The sequence below is a fragment of the Hydractinia symbiolongicarpus genome, chromosome 8 (assembly GCF_029227915.1).
Source record: "Hydractinia symbiolongicarpus strain clone_291-10 chromosome 8, HSymV2.1, whole genome shotgun sequence".
Classification (NCBI taxonomy): domain Eukaryota; kingdom Metazoa; phylum Cnidaria; class Hydrozoa; order Anthoathecata; family Hydractiniidae; genus Hydractinia; species Hydractinia symbiolongicarpus.
Window position 1 is genome coordinate 19129461 of NC_079882.1, and position 15651 is coordinate 19145111.

Sequence of the window (15651 nt, forward strand, 5' to 3'; positions counted from 1 at the left end):
TTGATGTTCTTGTCATTGCACTTGGTACATTTTTAGAATTTGGCATTTTTAGATGTTCGAGGTGAAGAAAACAATGTAATGAATTCATTGGGTTCAGACGTCATGTCGCTGGATCAATATACACTTCAATTCAATTAAAATCTGATCTGTATTTTATCCCTAAGACCCATGTATCTCCTTAACAACACCTTGCAACGACCTGGTAATGAACATACATGTAATAAATAATTATATAACCAATACAACATCTTATATGCATGTCAGCACTTTTTAACCTCGTACCCCGGGCTTTTTAGGTCTTTATATTATGACGACCCAATATAAAAACCTAAAGCAGCCCTGGGGACGAGGTTGAGCACTTTTAAATATTTTGCTATAAACTTTTAACTAATCAGAACTCAATCTTTAGTGTTTATTCTTAGACAAATCATTAACTGGAAATAATTTAAAATAACCGCCTTGTTGGTAATACCCAAAAAGAATGCTTACATCCAGTATATATTTAAAATTCGCCACTATGTTTTTTGTTCCCCATAAAAAGATATTTTGCAGCTAACCGCCGCCGAATTCACCATTCACAATTCGCTTCGTGATTCAAGTAACAAAATCACGAATTTTAATTCTGAAAATGGCGGCAAAGAATACAGCGAAGGATTGAATTGAAATGGTGAAAGTTTTTAAAGTTTTCTCTTGCTATTAATTTTTTGTTGGAATTAAAGAGCTAAATTCCAACTGTAAGAAAAATTTTGCTACTTTATGTTTGTTTTTAAAGTACATCATCTAGCTCTAGCTAACTTCTATTTCCATTTCCACTATATATATATCCGTAGCTTAGACTGTACAGTCTAAGCTACGGATATATATATAGTGGAAATGGAAATAGAAGTTAGCTAGAGCTAGCAGTGTTTTGTTTAGCAGTGTTTAGCAAAGAAGTAGCTACTTACTTGTGTTTATCACGGAAGGCAATGTTTGGAGGTTATTTTTAGAATTCCTTAGCTTATACAACTACTCCTCTTTTCACATAATAGACAGTTTGGGAGTTGAAACGAAAAGGGAAAAAAAATACCCATGTGGGAAACGGTTTCTCATTTGGGAAACTTTGCGGTTTTCCATTTGAGTAACAGGCAAGAAATACGGCAATTACCAAAATAGAAAGAAATCTGCGCAAGAGCTGGTTAAGAAGCGCACTACAAAAAACATTGACCGTTAGTAAAAATGATTAACCGTTAACGTGAGAACGTTGGTGGTGGCGCTATTTAATAAATGTGGGTTTGGTAGTGTGATCAGACCTTGCCATGATTAAACAACCTCCTGAGCAATCAAATGCTTGCGTCAGTGTCTAGGCAAGCAATTTTGCTTGCTTGCTTGCAATATTTATCTCCAGACTTCTTCCAGACACTCTCTCTCTCTTTCTTATGAATGAATGTTTACTGCGCTTAGAAAATTTATTGATATGTTTCTGTTCTTTATGTACCAGGCCATATATGTAAAAATTCTGTTCAACAAGATGCAAGCAATACAAAATTGAATGCAGATAAAATCCCTGTTTACAGTGCTACTAAAAACAATTGTATTTATGTTTAATTTTTTTTAATAAAAACTTGAATTTTTTTTTTTTACTGTGCAAATAAAAACTGTCAATGAAGAATAACGACAGTCTAAAAAACATGTTTTAAGAGTATAAAAGAGAATGAAAAACAGCATTGTATCGACATTATTTAAGAAAATTTAACAGGTACAATATTTCATGTATAATTAATATAAACAAAACAAACAAGAAAAAAACACATTTTGAATAAATCTCTTCAAAGAAACCACTTTTGCTTAAAACACCATAACTTGGGATCTGCGAGTATACATATAGGGCCTATACAAGCCTACCCAGAAAATTTTATTGCAAACCAAAATGCAGATTCCAAATTATTGAGTCAGGGGACTTCACCTTGATTAGTTATTCTAAAATTTTATGTGATTTCTAACAAACATTACCTACTTTTGCTAAAATAGTTATAATACAAGTGAAAAACAGGACAGATTATTATTGTTGTAACACCCTCCTTCGTTATTATTATTATATATGTTTTAAATTTTTTCAGGAGAGGCGTGCGATCGCCCACGCCTTGGCACACGCCTAAATCGTTTCAGGAGTATAAGATACAGATACAGATAATCTTTTCTGGGAATGAAAGTTTACAAAAATTAAACTGAATAAATACAAGGAAGTATTAATAAACTATTACAACCAGTAGGGGACCTCTCGGAGGCCAGTTAAAGGATGCGAGTAGGACCCTGTAAAATCGCTGAACTAGTTCTGGGTTGCATGCAAAAAAAAATTTGTACAAACTTCGATACCGTCCTAAAAAAAAAAAGAAGAAGAAGAAGAAGAAAAAAGAAGAAGAAGAAGAAGACAAATAGCTGGAGTTGATATACCCATACTAGTTTAAATGTATTGTTCAAGAAAATAGTTCTTAAGATTAATTTTAAATACATTAAAAGATTGCGAATTTCGAATTTGAACAGGAAGACTGTTCCAGAGAACTGGACCAAAAACCCTAAACATATTGCCACCATAGTTTACAAGGTTAGACCTGTTATGATGAAGTGTAAGTAGGTCTGAAACAGTACCTAAATCAAAAATATTTTCCCTATTAATCAATTTATTACTGCGTGTGTTGTAGTTGTGAATAAAATGAGTTAGTGTAAACCATTCTAGAAAATTATAGGTGTTTCTTGTAATATAGTACGGTAGATAATATTAGCAAAATGCAGTTTGAATACATCTTTATCTTTCAAAATGCGTAGTTGTTTAAAGAGCGGATTAGTTGGAAGTACATTAAATAATTTACATTTAAATCTTTAAAAAATGGTTAGTTGCTTTGCGTTTCGATGTACCAAACGACCAGAGAAGTGTAAAGAAGTAAGTTTTCACAGAATCCCATCTGTGAAAAAGAAAGAAGTCAAAAAACATGGCTAAACAAAATACGTCGTGCAAGTGATCTACCAAGCGATCAAATTTTTATATTTGGTTGGCGCACTTCACAGGTAATTCCTTGAAAAGAGATCTCCAGGAAATAAACTTCCATATTAAAATATTGCCACTTTGTAAAAATGCCATTTTAGCTAGTGAGCGATCAAAGTTTCTCATTTCTTCTCATTTCATTATTTGTACTTATATCCACAGAACACAACCAAATAACGTGCATTTTTATATTAAATAAAAGAACATTATACCAATTTCCAATACAATCACCTACAAAAAAAGTTTTCTAGTTACACATGTATCTTTCGTAGTGCTCAAGTTTCTATTCTTTGTTTTTCAAAAAAGAAGCTTTTTGATGAAAAGACATGCCGAATATTTTCAGGGGGTAAATGTACCCATTTTCTTCAATCTTTGTTACTGTTTGAAATGCTGATAATGCAGTTTCTAAAAAAGCTTTGTCAAAACAACCACTTATAAATCAGTAGCTTCTGCAACGCATTTATGACCTACCATAATCATAAGAATGATTTTTTTTATACAATAATAATACCCCCGTTTTACCAACTTATCACAACCAAAACATTTTTCGATCTTTCGATCACGCATTTGAATGGTCCTCCATCACAGAGAAAATTTCAACGTTACATAAAATTTGTTTGCATATGGGCGCAAAATAGCCATGCGGGGGAAAAATATTGCCGAACTGTGGAAAAAAAATAAATTGGCTTGTAAAGTAAGAAAGATTTTTTACTGAAGTAAAGTTTTTTGACGAAAAGAATGTTAAAAAAAGCGATTAAATATATATATATATATTTTATTTCTTTAAAAAGAAAATATTTTGCTAAGAAAGTTGCTTTGAGTCAGTAAAAGACAGCTCGTCACTTTGCATCATTATTAATTTCTCCCTTGTGAGACACAAGAGGTTCGAAGTCGTGTGGCTGTAGCTTTGTAAAGTCTTTTTCATGAAGAGAATTATCCGATTCTATGTTTTCTAAGTTACAATCTTCATCATTATTACAAGACGTCTTATCAACGAACAATCTAAACTGTAAGTAAACAAACTTTTAGAAGGTGTACTGCTGAGCTTACGGACTTTCTGCACAATGTGACGTATGCTCATTTATTCGGACCTAGTCCTCTCGACTTTACACGACCTTGCAAATTTATTTAAAATTGAAGATGTTTACAGACCCGATTAAGGTATAAATAAATATTTTTAACGATTGTAAAAGGTTTATTCTGACATATTTATGTATTGTATTGTCAAAATAACTTTTTTTTCAAATATTTTTTTTTCACTGGAGTTGCGTAACATTCTTTACACATACGTTTTACATCACACGCGTTACTTGATTTACACATGTGAATCATCGCACACCTACTCAAATATTCCTGACTTTTAGTCGATAACATAATAAAATAATAAAAACAAGGTAGAATATGCTATGCTGTTATGAATTTTAATAAATAATTTTAATGCTGTGAAAGACTTTAATTATTGTCAAATGAGCTATAGTCCGTAAAAAGATTTTGCACTTAAATTTAAATTTTCCTAAAAGACTGCGCCAAAAACATTCAAATAACACAAAAACAACGCAAGTCAGTACGGGATCTTTCCCTGATCGGGTGAGTGTCCCCCGATTGAGTTAACCACTCGATCGAGGTGAGTCGGCACTGGCGGCAATTTTTCACGACCACTCGATTGAGTGAGTCATAACTGGTGGTAAATTTTTAGCTAGCTAAATACATAAACAAACCAAAGGTGCTTGGGAGAGACTTAGTTCTTGCCTAGCATCTAGTCAGCTTAAGCTCTAGGGACAGCTAACTAGCTATGTTAAAGATATCAATATTCCTTTACTATGCTTTGTGTCAGATATGATAAAAAATATGCACATTTTTCTCTATATAGCTTGCTATACTTGCTTCTTACTAAACTAATTCCAAGCACATGTCTATAAGACAACTGAAATGAGCTTCAGGGGCACAACATGTGCAATCTAGACTTAAAATATGCACCATGTAGTCAATCCAACTCAAGAAATCATCAATAGCATTGAAACGGCACGGTGAATTTTTTTTAATCGGTGAAGCAACGGAAAATTTAAAAATCAATTTTAAGCAAGAAAAATACTCACCCGATTCAGGTTGCACACTCACTCGATTGGGGAAAGATCCCGTACTGCAAGTACATTGTGTATACTTTCAAAAAAATACAAGACTAATTCTTGCTGTATAACTTTAACAACACAAGAAAAACTCTTGCTGCCAACTTTTAAAAACAAGTTTTTAAGCATGCAAGTATTTTTACATTCTTGCCTTGACAGTTAGGTATTTTAATAATTCAAAACAAAAGAACAAATTTATCCAAATATTGCTTTTAGTGAGACAAATTATTATTATTTTCCTTCGAACACGAAAATATTAACTGTGTGCGTGGTGCGAAAATACATAGAAGAATATTCTTGTCGTAACACCCTCCTCTGTTGTTATTTTTTTATTTTTGATGTTGTTCTTCCGACCATACATTCTCGGTAAAATTATTTTTATTTTGCTGACTGACCGTAAGCTACTATCGACTTCGCCCGTAGAACAACTAATTAAGGTGAAGTCGCCTCATTGGCAAAAATTTAAGAGGCCTGGAACAAGCAAATGAGTGTCATTTTGGCAAAAAAAATTATGTTCAATTCACCTTTATAATATTTATGTATAGTCATTAGCCCGTGGAAAAATCCACTGGTTCACCCGTCCTTTTTATACCGCATGACGTGCGTCTCGCTACCTGCGCAGCTAAGCTACCATTTTGCGTGACAGACGGACGGACGGATGGACAGACGTATATGGGTATTATAATATAGATTAATAAAGTTTGAATGCGCATCTCCTATCAGTTCTAAAATTACTGATGACAGAAAATGTTAAAATTTGCTATTACTTAAATATAACATAATTTATGCAGCGTAATTAAATCTGAAATTCTTTTAATACGAATATCTTTAGAACAAAAAGGTTTTTTTTAAAATTTTAAGAGAGTTGTTAACCAACTTTTTAAGCTCTATAACATAAATCAAACATCATTTTATATATTGGGTTTTCTTTAATTTCTTATGGTCTACATATCCAAAATCAAATCCCAAATTTTTGCTGATGCTTTTTATTTATTCAAAAGACTTATTAAATTAGAAACTATTAAATTTGTAGTCATTAGTAATCAGATTTGAGCTTGTTTATTTATGTCAATGTTTTAGCCTTCTGCAGTGTTCTTAGTAGTTTTTTGCGGTAGTTTTCAATCAGCAGCAACATATTTCCTCTTTGTTAGTTTTTTTGTTAGTTTTCAACAGACTCTTTAGTGTTCCAAAAGTTTATTTCAACCACATTAAAATTTTTATCTTGCTTTAAACCAGTGTTACTTTCTATACCTGGTTAGATTTATAATTTTTTAAACACTTGTTTGTTTTAATCACAGTGTGTTATCAGTGTCAGACCTTACAATCACATAGCCTGATTATACTAGGCTGTACCTGAAGTGTCAATAAAAAGGATTTGTCTGAAAACTTTATTGTTTATTTTTTAAATATTGCTCATTGTTTATGAGTAAAAAACCGTTAAGTTTTCTTTTGTGTATCTATAAGTCTCAAATTCTTATTTGCATCTAAAATTTACTTTGTCTACACACAGCATTACTGTGTGTATGTTCTATTATGGGCTTTTATCTTTAATAGAGATTGAAGCACCGATGTATAAATATTTTGGTTGTTTTATTCTATCAAAGTCAAAATAAAAACAAAGTATGCAGATTTTAAAAAAATGGCATTGTTCAGTGTGACACTATTTTAATTTTTGCAAACAAAAAATACAATACTTTCCGCAAAGGAGAAGTTCACATATTTTTATCAATTATTGTGTTATGTTAAATTTAGCTTAATGTGACTTTTCTTTCTAGATTGAGATAATGGAAAAGAAACTACTGAAGAGGTAACACAAACTTCATATTATCAACCAGCTTCATAAATTCTTTACTTCTGTGTTACTCAGGTGTATTCCCTGTAGTAATTCAATACTGGTTTAATGGTGTAACACTCCCTAACATTTCTTAAGAAAGTATTTCTTTTTTATACAGGTTGGTTCCGCGTCGCTCACCACGTTTGTTACAGAGAACAAAGTATGGAGGTGGGAGTACAAGCATGCAAGACTTAAGACTCAAAGGGGCTGATGATTTAGCCAACATTGTAGCCAAGGTAAGAATTTGTTTATGTAATTAATGATTTGGCAGGTGAAAAATAATTTTGCCACCCAATCTTGTCATTCTAGCATGTGTGATCACACTTGCACCTCCAGACACGTCTAATACAGAATTGGTTGTGCAAAACCAATATTACATGTAGAAAAGTTAAATTTTTGGTACACAGACTATTAAGAAAATTAAAAATTACAGGCCTAAAAAAGTTGCTTGCCTGAAACATTTGCTTCTCGCCTAGCCTTTTTTTTAATTGAAATGACTGACACCAGCTTTAATGTGTTATGCGGGGTTGAAATTTATTTTGTAACCCTCTTTGAAAATCCTATTTTGTGTCACAGTAAAATTTAAGAACTTGACATCATGTGATTTTTCAACAAAAATAAACACAAAAAAACCAAGCTAATTATTGGCACATGTCAGCCTTAAATATTGAAGCTGATTTTTAAATAAAAACACTTAAAACACACTAAAAAACCACTAAAAATTATTAATTTAAAAATTTGCTTGCCAAATTATTGGTCAAAAAACAAACAATTTCCCAAGTCATAAGTATAGTTTGTGAGAGAAATAACCCGTGCAACTTTAACTTACAGTAACAGTTACTTCTATAAGACTTTGAAATTAAACGGTCATTAAACACAAACAAAGTAGATGTTTGTTTTCAAATTAAAAATGATTTTTTCGCAAATTTCAATGTTTTGACATTGTACATTTTGACTTATTTCAAAATGCTTTGGAAATAAACAATTGGCCCGGTTTAATCTTAACCAGGTGAAGAATAAGTGAACAATTTTTAGGGGGCATTTTTTCCTAGGTAGTTAAAAAATGTTTGGGGCAAAGTGCAAAAAATCAATTATAAATCTCTTTACAAACCTTCAGCAATAAATTATCTTAAAGTCTTGGATTACCAAAGATAAGTTTTACATTCCACTTTATCCTGGAATCTCAATAATCTTGTCCTAGAAAACTAACAAAAAACAAAACGGTCATGGAATGTCCCAGAGTTTAGAGTTTACTTTTCTGTAGCCAACATGAAAATTATTTGAGAGTTTCAAATTATTGCCGTCTTTTAACACTTAATATTTTTTGTTAGTGTTTTCATAATGCAATATTTGTTAGTCAAGTGTGATCATGTTTCTTTCTGTTTTATTTTGACCAACACATCATCCCTATACCAACAAAAATATTCTTATACAATTGAATATAGGGCCGTCCTTAATTAATTGGTTTGCCTTTTTCTGACTCATAGTTTTTTTTGCAGGGTAGGCTGGTTTTAATTATTTATTTGCTCAGCGATTTGTTTGCTACATTTTTATTTAACTATACTTATACTTTATGGAAGATTAATTTGAGCTGTAGTTTAACTATTTTGGGATCAGAAATCGGCTAGTAAAATAAAAAAACTGGGAAAATAAAAAAATGTTGAAAAATCCCAACCCAAACTTCTTGTGGTCGACGAGAAATTGCGAAGTTTTACTAATTCTTTCATAAGGCAAAAATAGCTTGTCAGAAAAAAAATTTTATTATGAAGCAAGGGTAAACCTAAAATCATCTATTTATTTGATGTTAAAAAAGTTCAGTAAAATAGGGCTAAAAGAATTCAAATTTGATTTATAAAATTTAATTGTTGAAATAATCGTAAATATTTTCTTGTTTAGAAAATCATTTTGTGAAAATTTGCATAAAATCCTTTGATTGTAACAATCCTTGCAGAAATTGTTATTGTAGTTATAAAAAATTTTATGTTGTTTTATTTGAACAGGAAATATTAATGCACAGCCTAAAAATAAATTTCACAATTTAAGTATATTGATTAGGGTCATCTCAAATTAATGGCTGAATAATAACTTTAATTTGCATATTATAAGGGGACAATGTGATAACATTTACCTGCATGATTTGTTTTAGATGTTTCTGTTAGTAATTGGTTAAATAAAATAAATTTAATTTTTACTTAATTTGATAGGTTTGGTGTTTTTGCATTTTGGAAAATTATATATTGGTCAAGTTAGATGATTCACATGATGAAAATAATCATACGATTTTAGGCAAACCATCACAAAGTTACATTAAACCATTATTTTTCTGTTATGCAAATGGGCATTATGGTAGTCGTCCAGCTTATGCAATAAAACATCTGTTAACTATAGTACTGCTAATAGGGATTATTTCCTTTTCACAATTAAGTATTAAGATGGAATGTTTTAGTACCCTAATCGTTTTGTTTATTACAATATGCATGATACATAGTAGACTTGTAATTGTATTATTTTATTATTTTCTTTAGTCAAGACATGAACCAAAAATTAAAACAAGTTGCAGTGATTCTAATTTCCAACAAAGAAATGTGAAGCAAAAGCGTGCCTTGAAGGTGACAAAATTGTGTAGATTCATAACTTTTAATTGTTATCTGTGGTTGTTTATTTAACTCAAAAAATGTTTGTGTATGTTATTGAGGATAAATGTTGCTTATCGAGTCATTCAGCGTTTTTAGGTAGTTTTTTTCTTAAAATATTTAGCTTTGAAAATTTCCATTGATTGTGTAATAATTTTATAAGTACCTTGGAAAGTTACACAAAATTAAATCTTTTTTTACAACGTGGATGATATCTTGACATTAAAAGTTGAATAATAAACTTACCTTTACAGGTAAAAATGTAATGTCAGCATTTTTTTAGAGTCATCATATAACTTCACAAGTTCCAAATTTCAAATATCTAAATCTTAAATATCTTAAGAACTAAAAATATTTTTAAAAAGTCAAAAGACTTGATAAGAAACTTTTAATCCTCTATAACATAGCAATTTATAATTTTTCGTGTTGGGGTCCCTTTAAAATATCCACTTGCGATTGTTTGGGAAACGACAGGTTATAAGACAAAAAAAATTCTGTATTTTAGATGCAACCCTTGGTCAATATCAATACATAAGTTTAATCATGTTTTTTTAGAAACGTCCTAATTGTATTTTATTACATTTAAATGAGTTTTTGTTACTTAATTTTGATTATTGTATCAACATCTGTGTTAAGGAGGACCCTAACTTGCTTTTTTGTTTTTTAATTCTATTGCTTTGATATTCGTTAGATGTTACAAAACCTGTTTGGAATTAAGATAAATTAATGATTATATGTTGCAACACACCCACACTCATCAATCGTTTAATGTGCTTAGCCAAAGCAGAGTAGGTTGCAAGTTCTCACTAAAAATTGTTCATAAATTGTATAGTGAAATGGTTGTATATTATTTTAACGGACAGAGCAAACTCCTGATGCTTAAATAGCTAATAGTGCTTGTGCTAAAATTACTGTGATGTTGTTTTTACACTGTTTACTTTTTCTTTAGAGAATGCGAGACAGTACATTGTCTTTACGAAGTATTGAAAATGTTATGGTAAGAAATATTTTTACTTATGACAAAATAGTTATTTTGCTTGAAGGCATATAATAACTTGCTTGTTCTTTTTGCTGTTTTAATTTTTTATTTTTTCCAAGTATGCATTTAAATTTGTGCTGTACAAATTTCATATAATGTTTTGCACTTGGTTCTATGAAAGACTTGGAGTAAGCAAATTAATTTTGCTGTAGTTATTGATGAAAATAAAATTAAAACTACACACGAAACAATGAACAAACTAATAAGTAGCCAAGACCTTTGCAAAAATTATTAAAGTTTTGGGAAATGTCATAGTAAATAATCTGTATATTAGTGTTCAATTTTTCCTTACTTTCATGATTAAATTTGATATTTTTGTTTGATATGTTTGTTTTTGTAATAATTTGTCAGCGAAATGTAGGAGTATTTCCTCAACATTAATTTTGCATCTGTGTCTAGTATGAGAAACACATAAAAAATGATTTGTGTGGATTTTTTTTTCCAATTTAACTTTACAATGCACATACCTGAACTTAAAAAGTTAGAATTTGCGTAACATAACTAAGTTGTGTCTAATTAATTAGTTTTAATAATGCTGAAATTAAATACATCTGATAACCACTAAAATGTTTTTGTATATACACAAGCTGTTTGAATTTTTGTGAGTTTTGTGATTAAGTAGTCATATAACACTCTTGCTTCATACATCAGAGAAGCCACTGTTGCTTCATAAGAGAAGCTAGTTACAGTTTTTATAATAATTCTTCAAGAAGTTAATTTTGCATTTTAGTTTAAATTCCTTGTTAATTTAGCACACTGCACAGATGTTTCTTATTGGTGTTATAAATGAAGTTAATGTTATGATTGTGTGTTTCATGTTTTTATGTGATGTGTATTTATGATTCTGTTACTTGATTGTTGAATGTAGCGTTGTATCTTTTACTAGAAATTGGTTATATAAATTTTTACATAATCACACATTTGTGGGTTACAGAAATGATAAAACTATTCTTCATTCATGTAAATCAGATTTCATAGAAATGATTTAAACTTGCTGGAAACCTTCAGTAACTTTGCTAAATATAGCTTGCCAGATCAGGGAGGAGATTTTTTTAAAAAATAAGGGAATATTTAAGCAGGGATTACATAGAAACAGTTTATCATTATCATTCTTTTTGTGATAAGTGAAAACAGTATGATTGTTTCAGCAAAGTCTTTGACCTAACTTCAATAAATCTCTTTAATAATAGCCGTATTCCGTCTGTCTGTCTCTGCTGAGTTAGAAAATGATGTTACGGAAACACGAATATCAAATGCGATATATTTTTATCCACTTTGTTGCGGCGGGTTGATATAAAGGATGGGCTAGTCAATAAATGAACTGTTTAAAAGAGAACTTAAAAATTCCTCAGTCCAGATTTCTATTCTTTTATTGTAAAATAATGTGTAGAAAAAGGAGTAATAATTACTTATTCACAAGTTAACACTGGGTTATACATTTCTTAGCCCCATTTTGAGACAGTCCCTTAGGCTAGGCATTGTGGGGGCTTCCCCTCCAAAAGTGATGAATGACAACTTTCAGTCTAATATGACGTCATCATATATTTCCGATTCTGAAAAAAGGGTAAATCAGTGGAACGCAAACTTTGAAATATAAAAAGTTTTTGATTTTGGTTCGTAAAATTACTTGATACAGGGTGACCACTCTTCCTTAAATTCCTTAAATAACCTTAGAAAAAGTAAAACTCCTTAAAAGTACTTAAATATACTTAAAAAAATTTTGAAATTTTAGCTATTCTCCTTATTGGCTCCTTATTTCTTAATTTTTCTGATCGTAACTTTTTTAGAAATGTGTTCATGGATTATTCATCACCAATGAAATAGACATATTTCTCTGTTATCTGAAATCCTATATTTTCTATCTTTCAGGGCATAATTTATATGTATATTTGTATAATATGTATAATTTTCTTATAATGAACGTAGTATGTAACATTAAAGATAGTGAACTAAAATTGGTTTTCTCCTTAGTTATCCTTATTTTTTTTTTATTTATTCTCATTCACAGCAAAATATCCTTAAAAAATGTCAATTTGTCTCCTTAATTCTCCTTAATATCCTTACTTTTTTTCTCATTTTATTAGTGGTCACCCTGTGATAAACACTTAAAAAGGTTGACATATGACTTTAAAGCTGATTTTAAATAGAAGTAATTTCTGTAGTTTTCAAAAAATATAGAACTAGTGTCTTCAAAAGTGCTAGATATGTAAAAGATATAGTTTTATACTTTTGAACAAGATTTGCTTTCGTCATTATTTTTTGCATAGTAATTGTTTGTCTTGACAAGATTAAATTTTGTTTACAATAACAGAATTTTACTATATTTTTCAGCCTACACCTTTGAAAAGGATAAAGTCGTGTAGTACTGAGAAGATATCGACTGAAACAATTCGATTCAATGATCATAAGGTATTATGTGATTCTTCATGCTTCTTTTTCTTTAACTTCAGCATTACCTTTAATTCTTTTATTTTTCTTTTCAGTTTGTGGAACCAGCTAAAAGAAAATTCACATCAAAAATGGTGCAATTTGCAAAAGGGCTATCACCAAGAAAGTCTTTCAAAAAGAAAAGCATGGAAGATGTTTCTGTACAGGTAAATCTTGTGGCATTGAACTAATATTATAATACACTGTGTCTGTGCCAGGCATAGTGGATGTGTTCATTTTTCTTGAAAGTTGCGGAAAATGTTTCAAATGTTAATTGACAAAAGTACACATCACAATATCAATAACATGAATTTACTGTCAATAGCTTCATTTAAATTAAGGAAGCCGTTGCAGTGCACTTAAAGTTTGAGGCCTCGTAACTTGGAAACAGCTGAATATAACTGATGTCATCTTCTGGATAACGGGGACCAAAATGTGACCAATTTCTCTAAAGTTGGGTTAACCCAAAATTTTAAATCCCAATATCTTTGCAACAGTTTGCCAAAAGTGCATTATTTCAATCTGCACCTCAAGGTCTATACAGCAGAGGTAACTCATATACAAATTTTCCAAAAAAATTGTTTGTATTTCGGCCGGTCTTTAGCCTTTAGTCAAACGCACTATATTTTCTGAAAATAATTAGCAAAGCTGAAAAGCTTTGCTAATTATTTTTGAACTGTTTTTTATTTCCCATGTTGTGTATTGGGAAACAGTTTGATACCAGATGGACCATGTTTGCTCCTCCTGAAAAATATGTCAGTTTTTCTAAAGCGTTGTCAAGTTATTTGAATTTAAAGCTCTATGTGAAATGTTGATGTCATTGCATCGGAAATTTTGTTGACTCTTTTAACATTAATCTATTGTTTTAATTTCAAAATTATGAAGAAAACATTACCAAATAAGACATACAACATCACCTTTGCTTGTTACACACAGGTATATGCATTAAAGTATTATTATGTAAGGTAACTTAAGGAGGTTTAGGTATGTTTTTAATAACAATTATCCGTAGATCTGCTGCTTAGTTGATATCCTTTCCTGTATCACATGGGATTAATATTGTATTGTAAATATAAAGCTAGTGATTATCCACTACAATCAATTAAAAACAGCATGTTTAAATTTCATTACTTCTTAACTAGACAATGTAAAGCCTTAATTATTTAATTATGTCAGTTTAACATTAGACTAAGTGTTCTTTTCTTTTGAAACTGCTAGCACTCTGTGTGAAGGTTCCTGAGAGACTTTTGTTTTTCTTTTTCATAAATTACTATTCATAGCTAAAATATTTGAATAAGTTCAAGGGAGGAATTCTTATTTGTACTTGTTGTGTTTTATTCTCTAGCTGTTTTTTTTCCTAATGTGCTAAATAGAAGGAGGTGTTTTCAAAGATTTATGTTCAAGGTGATAACAGTACAAAAAAGAAACAGTGTGTTGAGCTTTAAATTCATTTTACCAGTATCATGTTGGTGTTACCCATTGAAGTTTTTTTAATCTCTAGGCTTAACATTTATACATAGAGTGATTTTAAAGTTTTTGTTGCTTAGTCAGTTTGTTGAGCAGTTGAAAGATATGACATTACTGTGATGGGAAAATGTACACCTTGTATACATATTTTTAACTTTTTTTGTATATAATGCTGTAATAATAAGTTTGAAGAAATTGCAAGTGCTAAAAATATGATTTTTTTAAATTGCACTTTAATGAGACTCATTTCACTTTTCAGTGTTTCAAGATTTGCAGAAGTTAACCATGTTTACCTAAAAAGGACAAATAGAACAATAAGAGTTTATCTGTTATTCCTGGCAGTCTTTTTTTCTTTGATACTAGGTGAATTATAAAAGCCCTTGGATGAACGAAGTGATTTTTGTGAATAAATTTTTATTGCGTATCTTCTTGATGTTTATATTATCTTGTTTATGAACGGTCAAATGATCTATTGTGTATATTGCAGTACAGTGAACCATGTGGATAGAAAGGAGTATTTCTCATAATGAATGTGCACGCACATATGCCAATTTGAACAAGTGAGACAAGGTTTGAATTAAACAGCAGGAAATAATAATAAGGCAAGAAACTGAGCAATTTGTTCATATTGTGGAAAAAAGGTCCTCAGCAATGCGTCGATGTGAATAAAATTAAAAATTTCCTATGGAATTTGTCAATTGTCTTTAAATGCAGAAATTAGCATTGTATTTCTTTTTAATTTTATTTTGCATGTTGCAGAAATGTTTTAAAATGCGCTCATGAAACATTTTTCTAATCTCATAAATGTTTTTTGTTTTCTTTTTACACTTTAGCAATAATGTTTCTTATACATTTTTTGTTTTGATTTGCTGAGTGCTGGTGCTGTTTGATAAATCTAAAAAAAGAAATATTTAAATAAAGCTGTATGCAATTCTACAATCTCGTACTATAGCCATGGTTACTATATTTTTGTGTATCTGTTGAATTTGTTGTTACCAAGGTAGTCTTAAACAACCTAAAGATTTTCATAATTAATTAATTGCAATATTAAAGGTTTTTAGTATGACAATCCTGATAAGCTTTTCAATGCATTTAATGATTATTGA

General features: G+C 30.3%; 1 protein-coding gene across 3 annotated transcripts in view; it reads left to right on the plus strand.

Annotated features, from left to right (window-relative positions):
• The first annotated feature begins 610 nt into the window (after positions 1-610).
• LOC130655989 (rho guanine nucleotide exchange factor 3-like) overlaps positions 611-15651 on the plus strand; it is a 29665-nt gene continuing 14624 nt past the window's right edge. The window contains exons 1-7 of one of the 3 annotated variants that reach the window (XM_057458822.1): positions 611-734; positions 6921-6952; positions 7098-7215; positions 9505-9588; positions 10562-10609; positions 12983-13060; positions 13135-13245. In XM_057458822.1, coding sequence (XP_057314805.1) covers positions 6930-6952; positions 7098-7215; positions 9505-9588; positions 10562-10609; positions 12983-13060; positions 13135-13245 — 462 coding nt within the window. In that variant the 5' untranslated portion in view covers positions 611-734; positions 6921-6929. Of the gene's footprint in view, positions 735-6674; positions 6766-6920; positions 6953-7097; positions 7216-9504; positions 9589-10561; positions 10610-12982; positions 13061-13134; positions 13246-15651 lie in introns of those variants that run through there. The other 2 variants (XM_057458821.1, XM_057458823.1) reach the window with 2 other exon arrangements.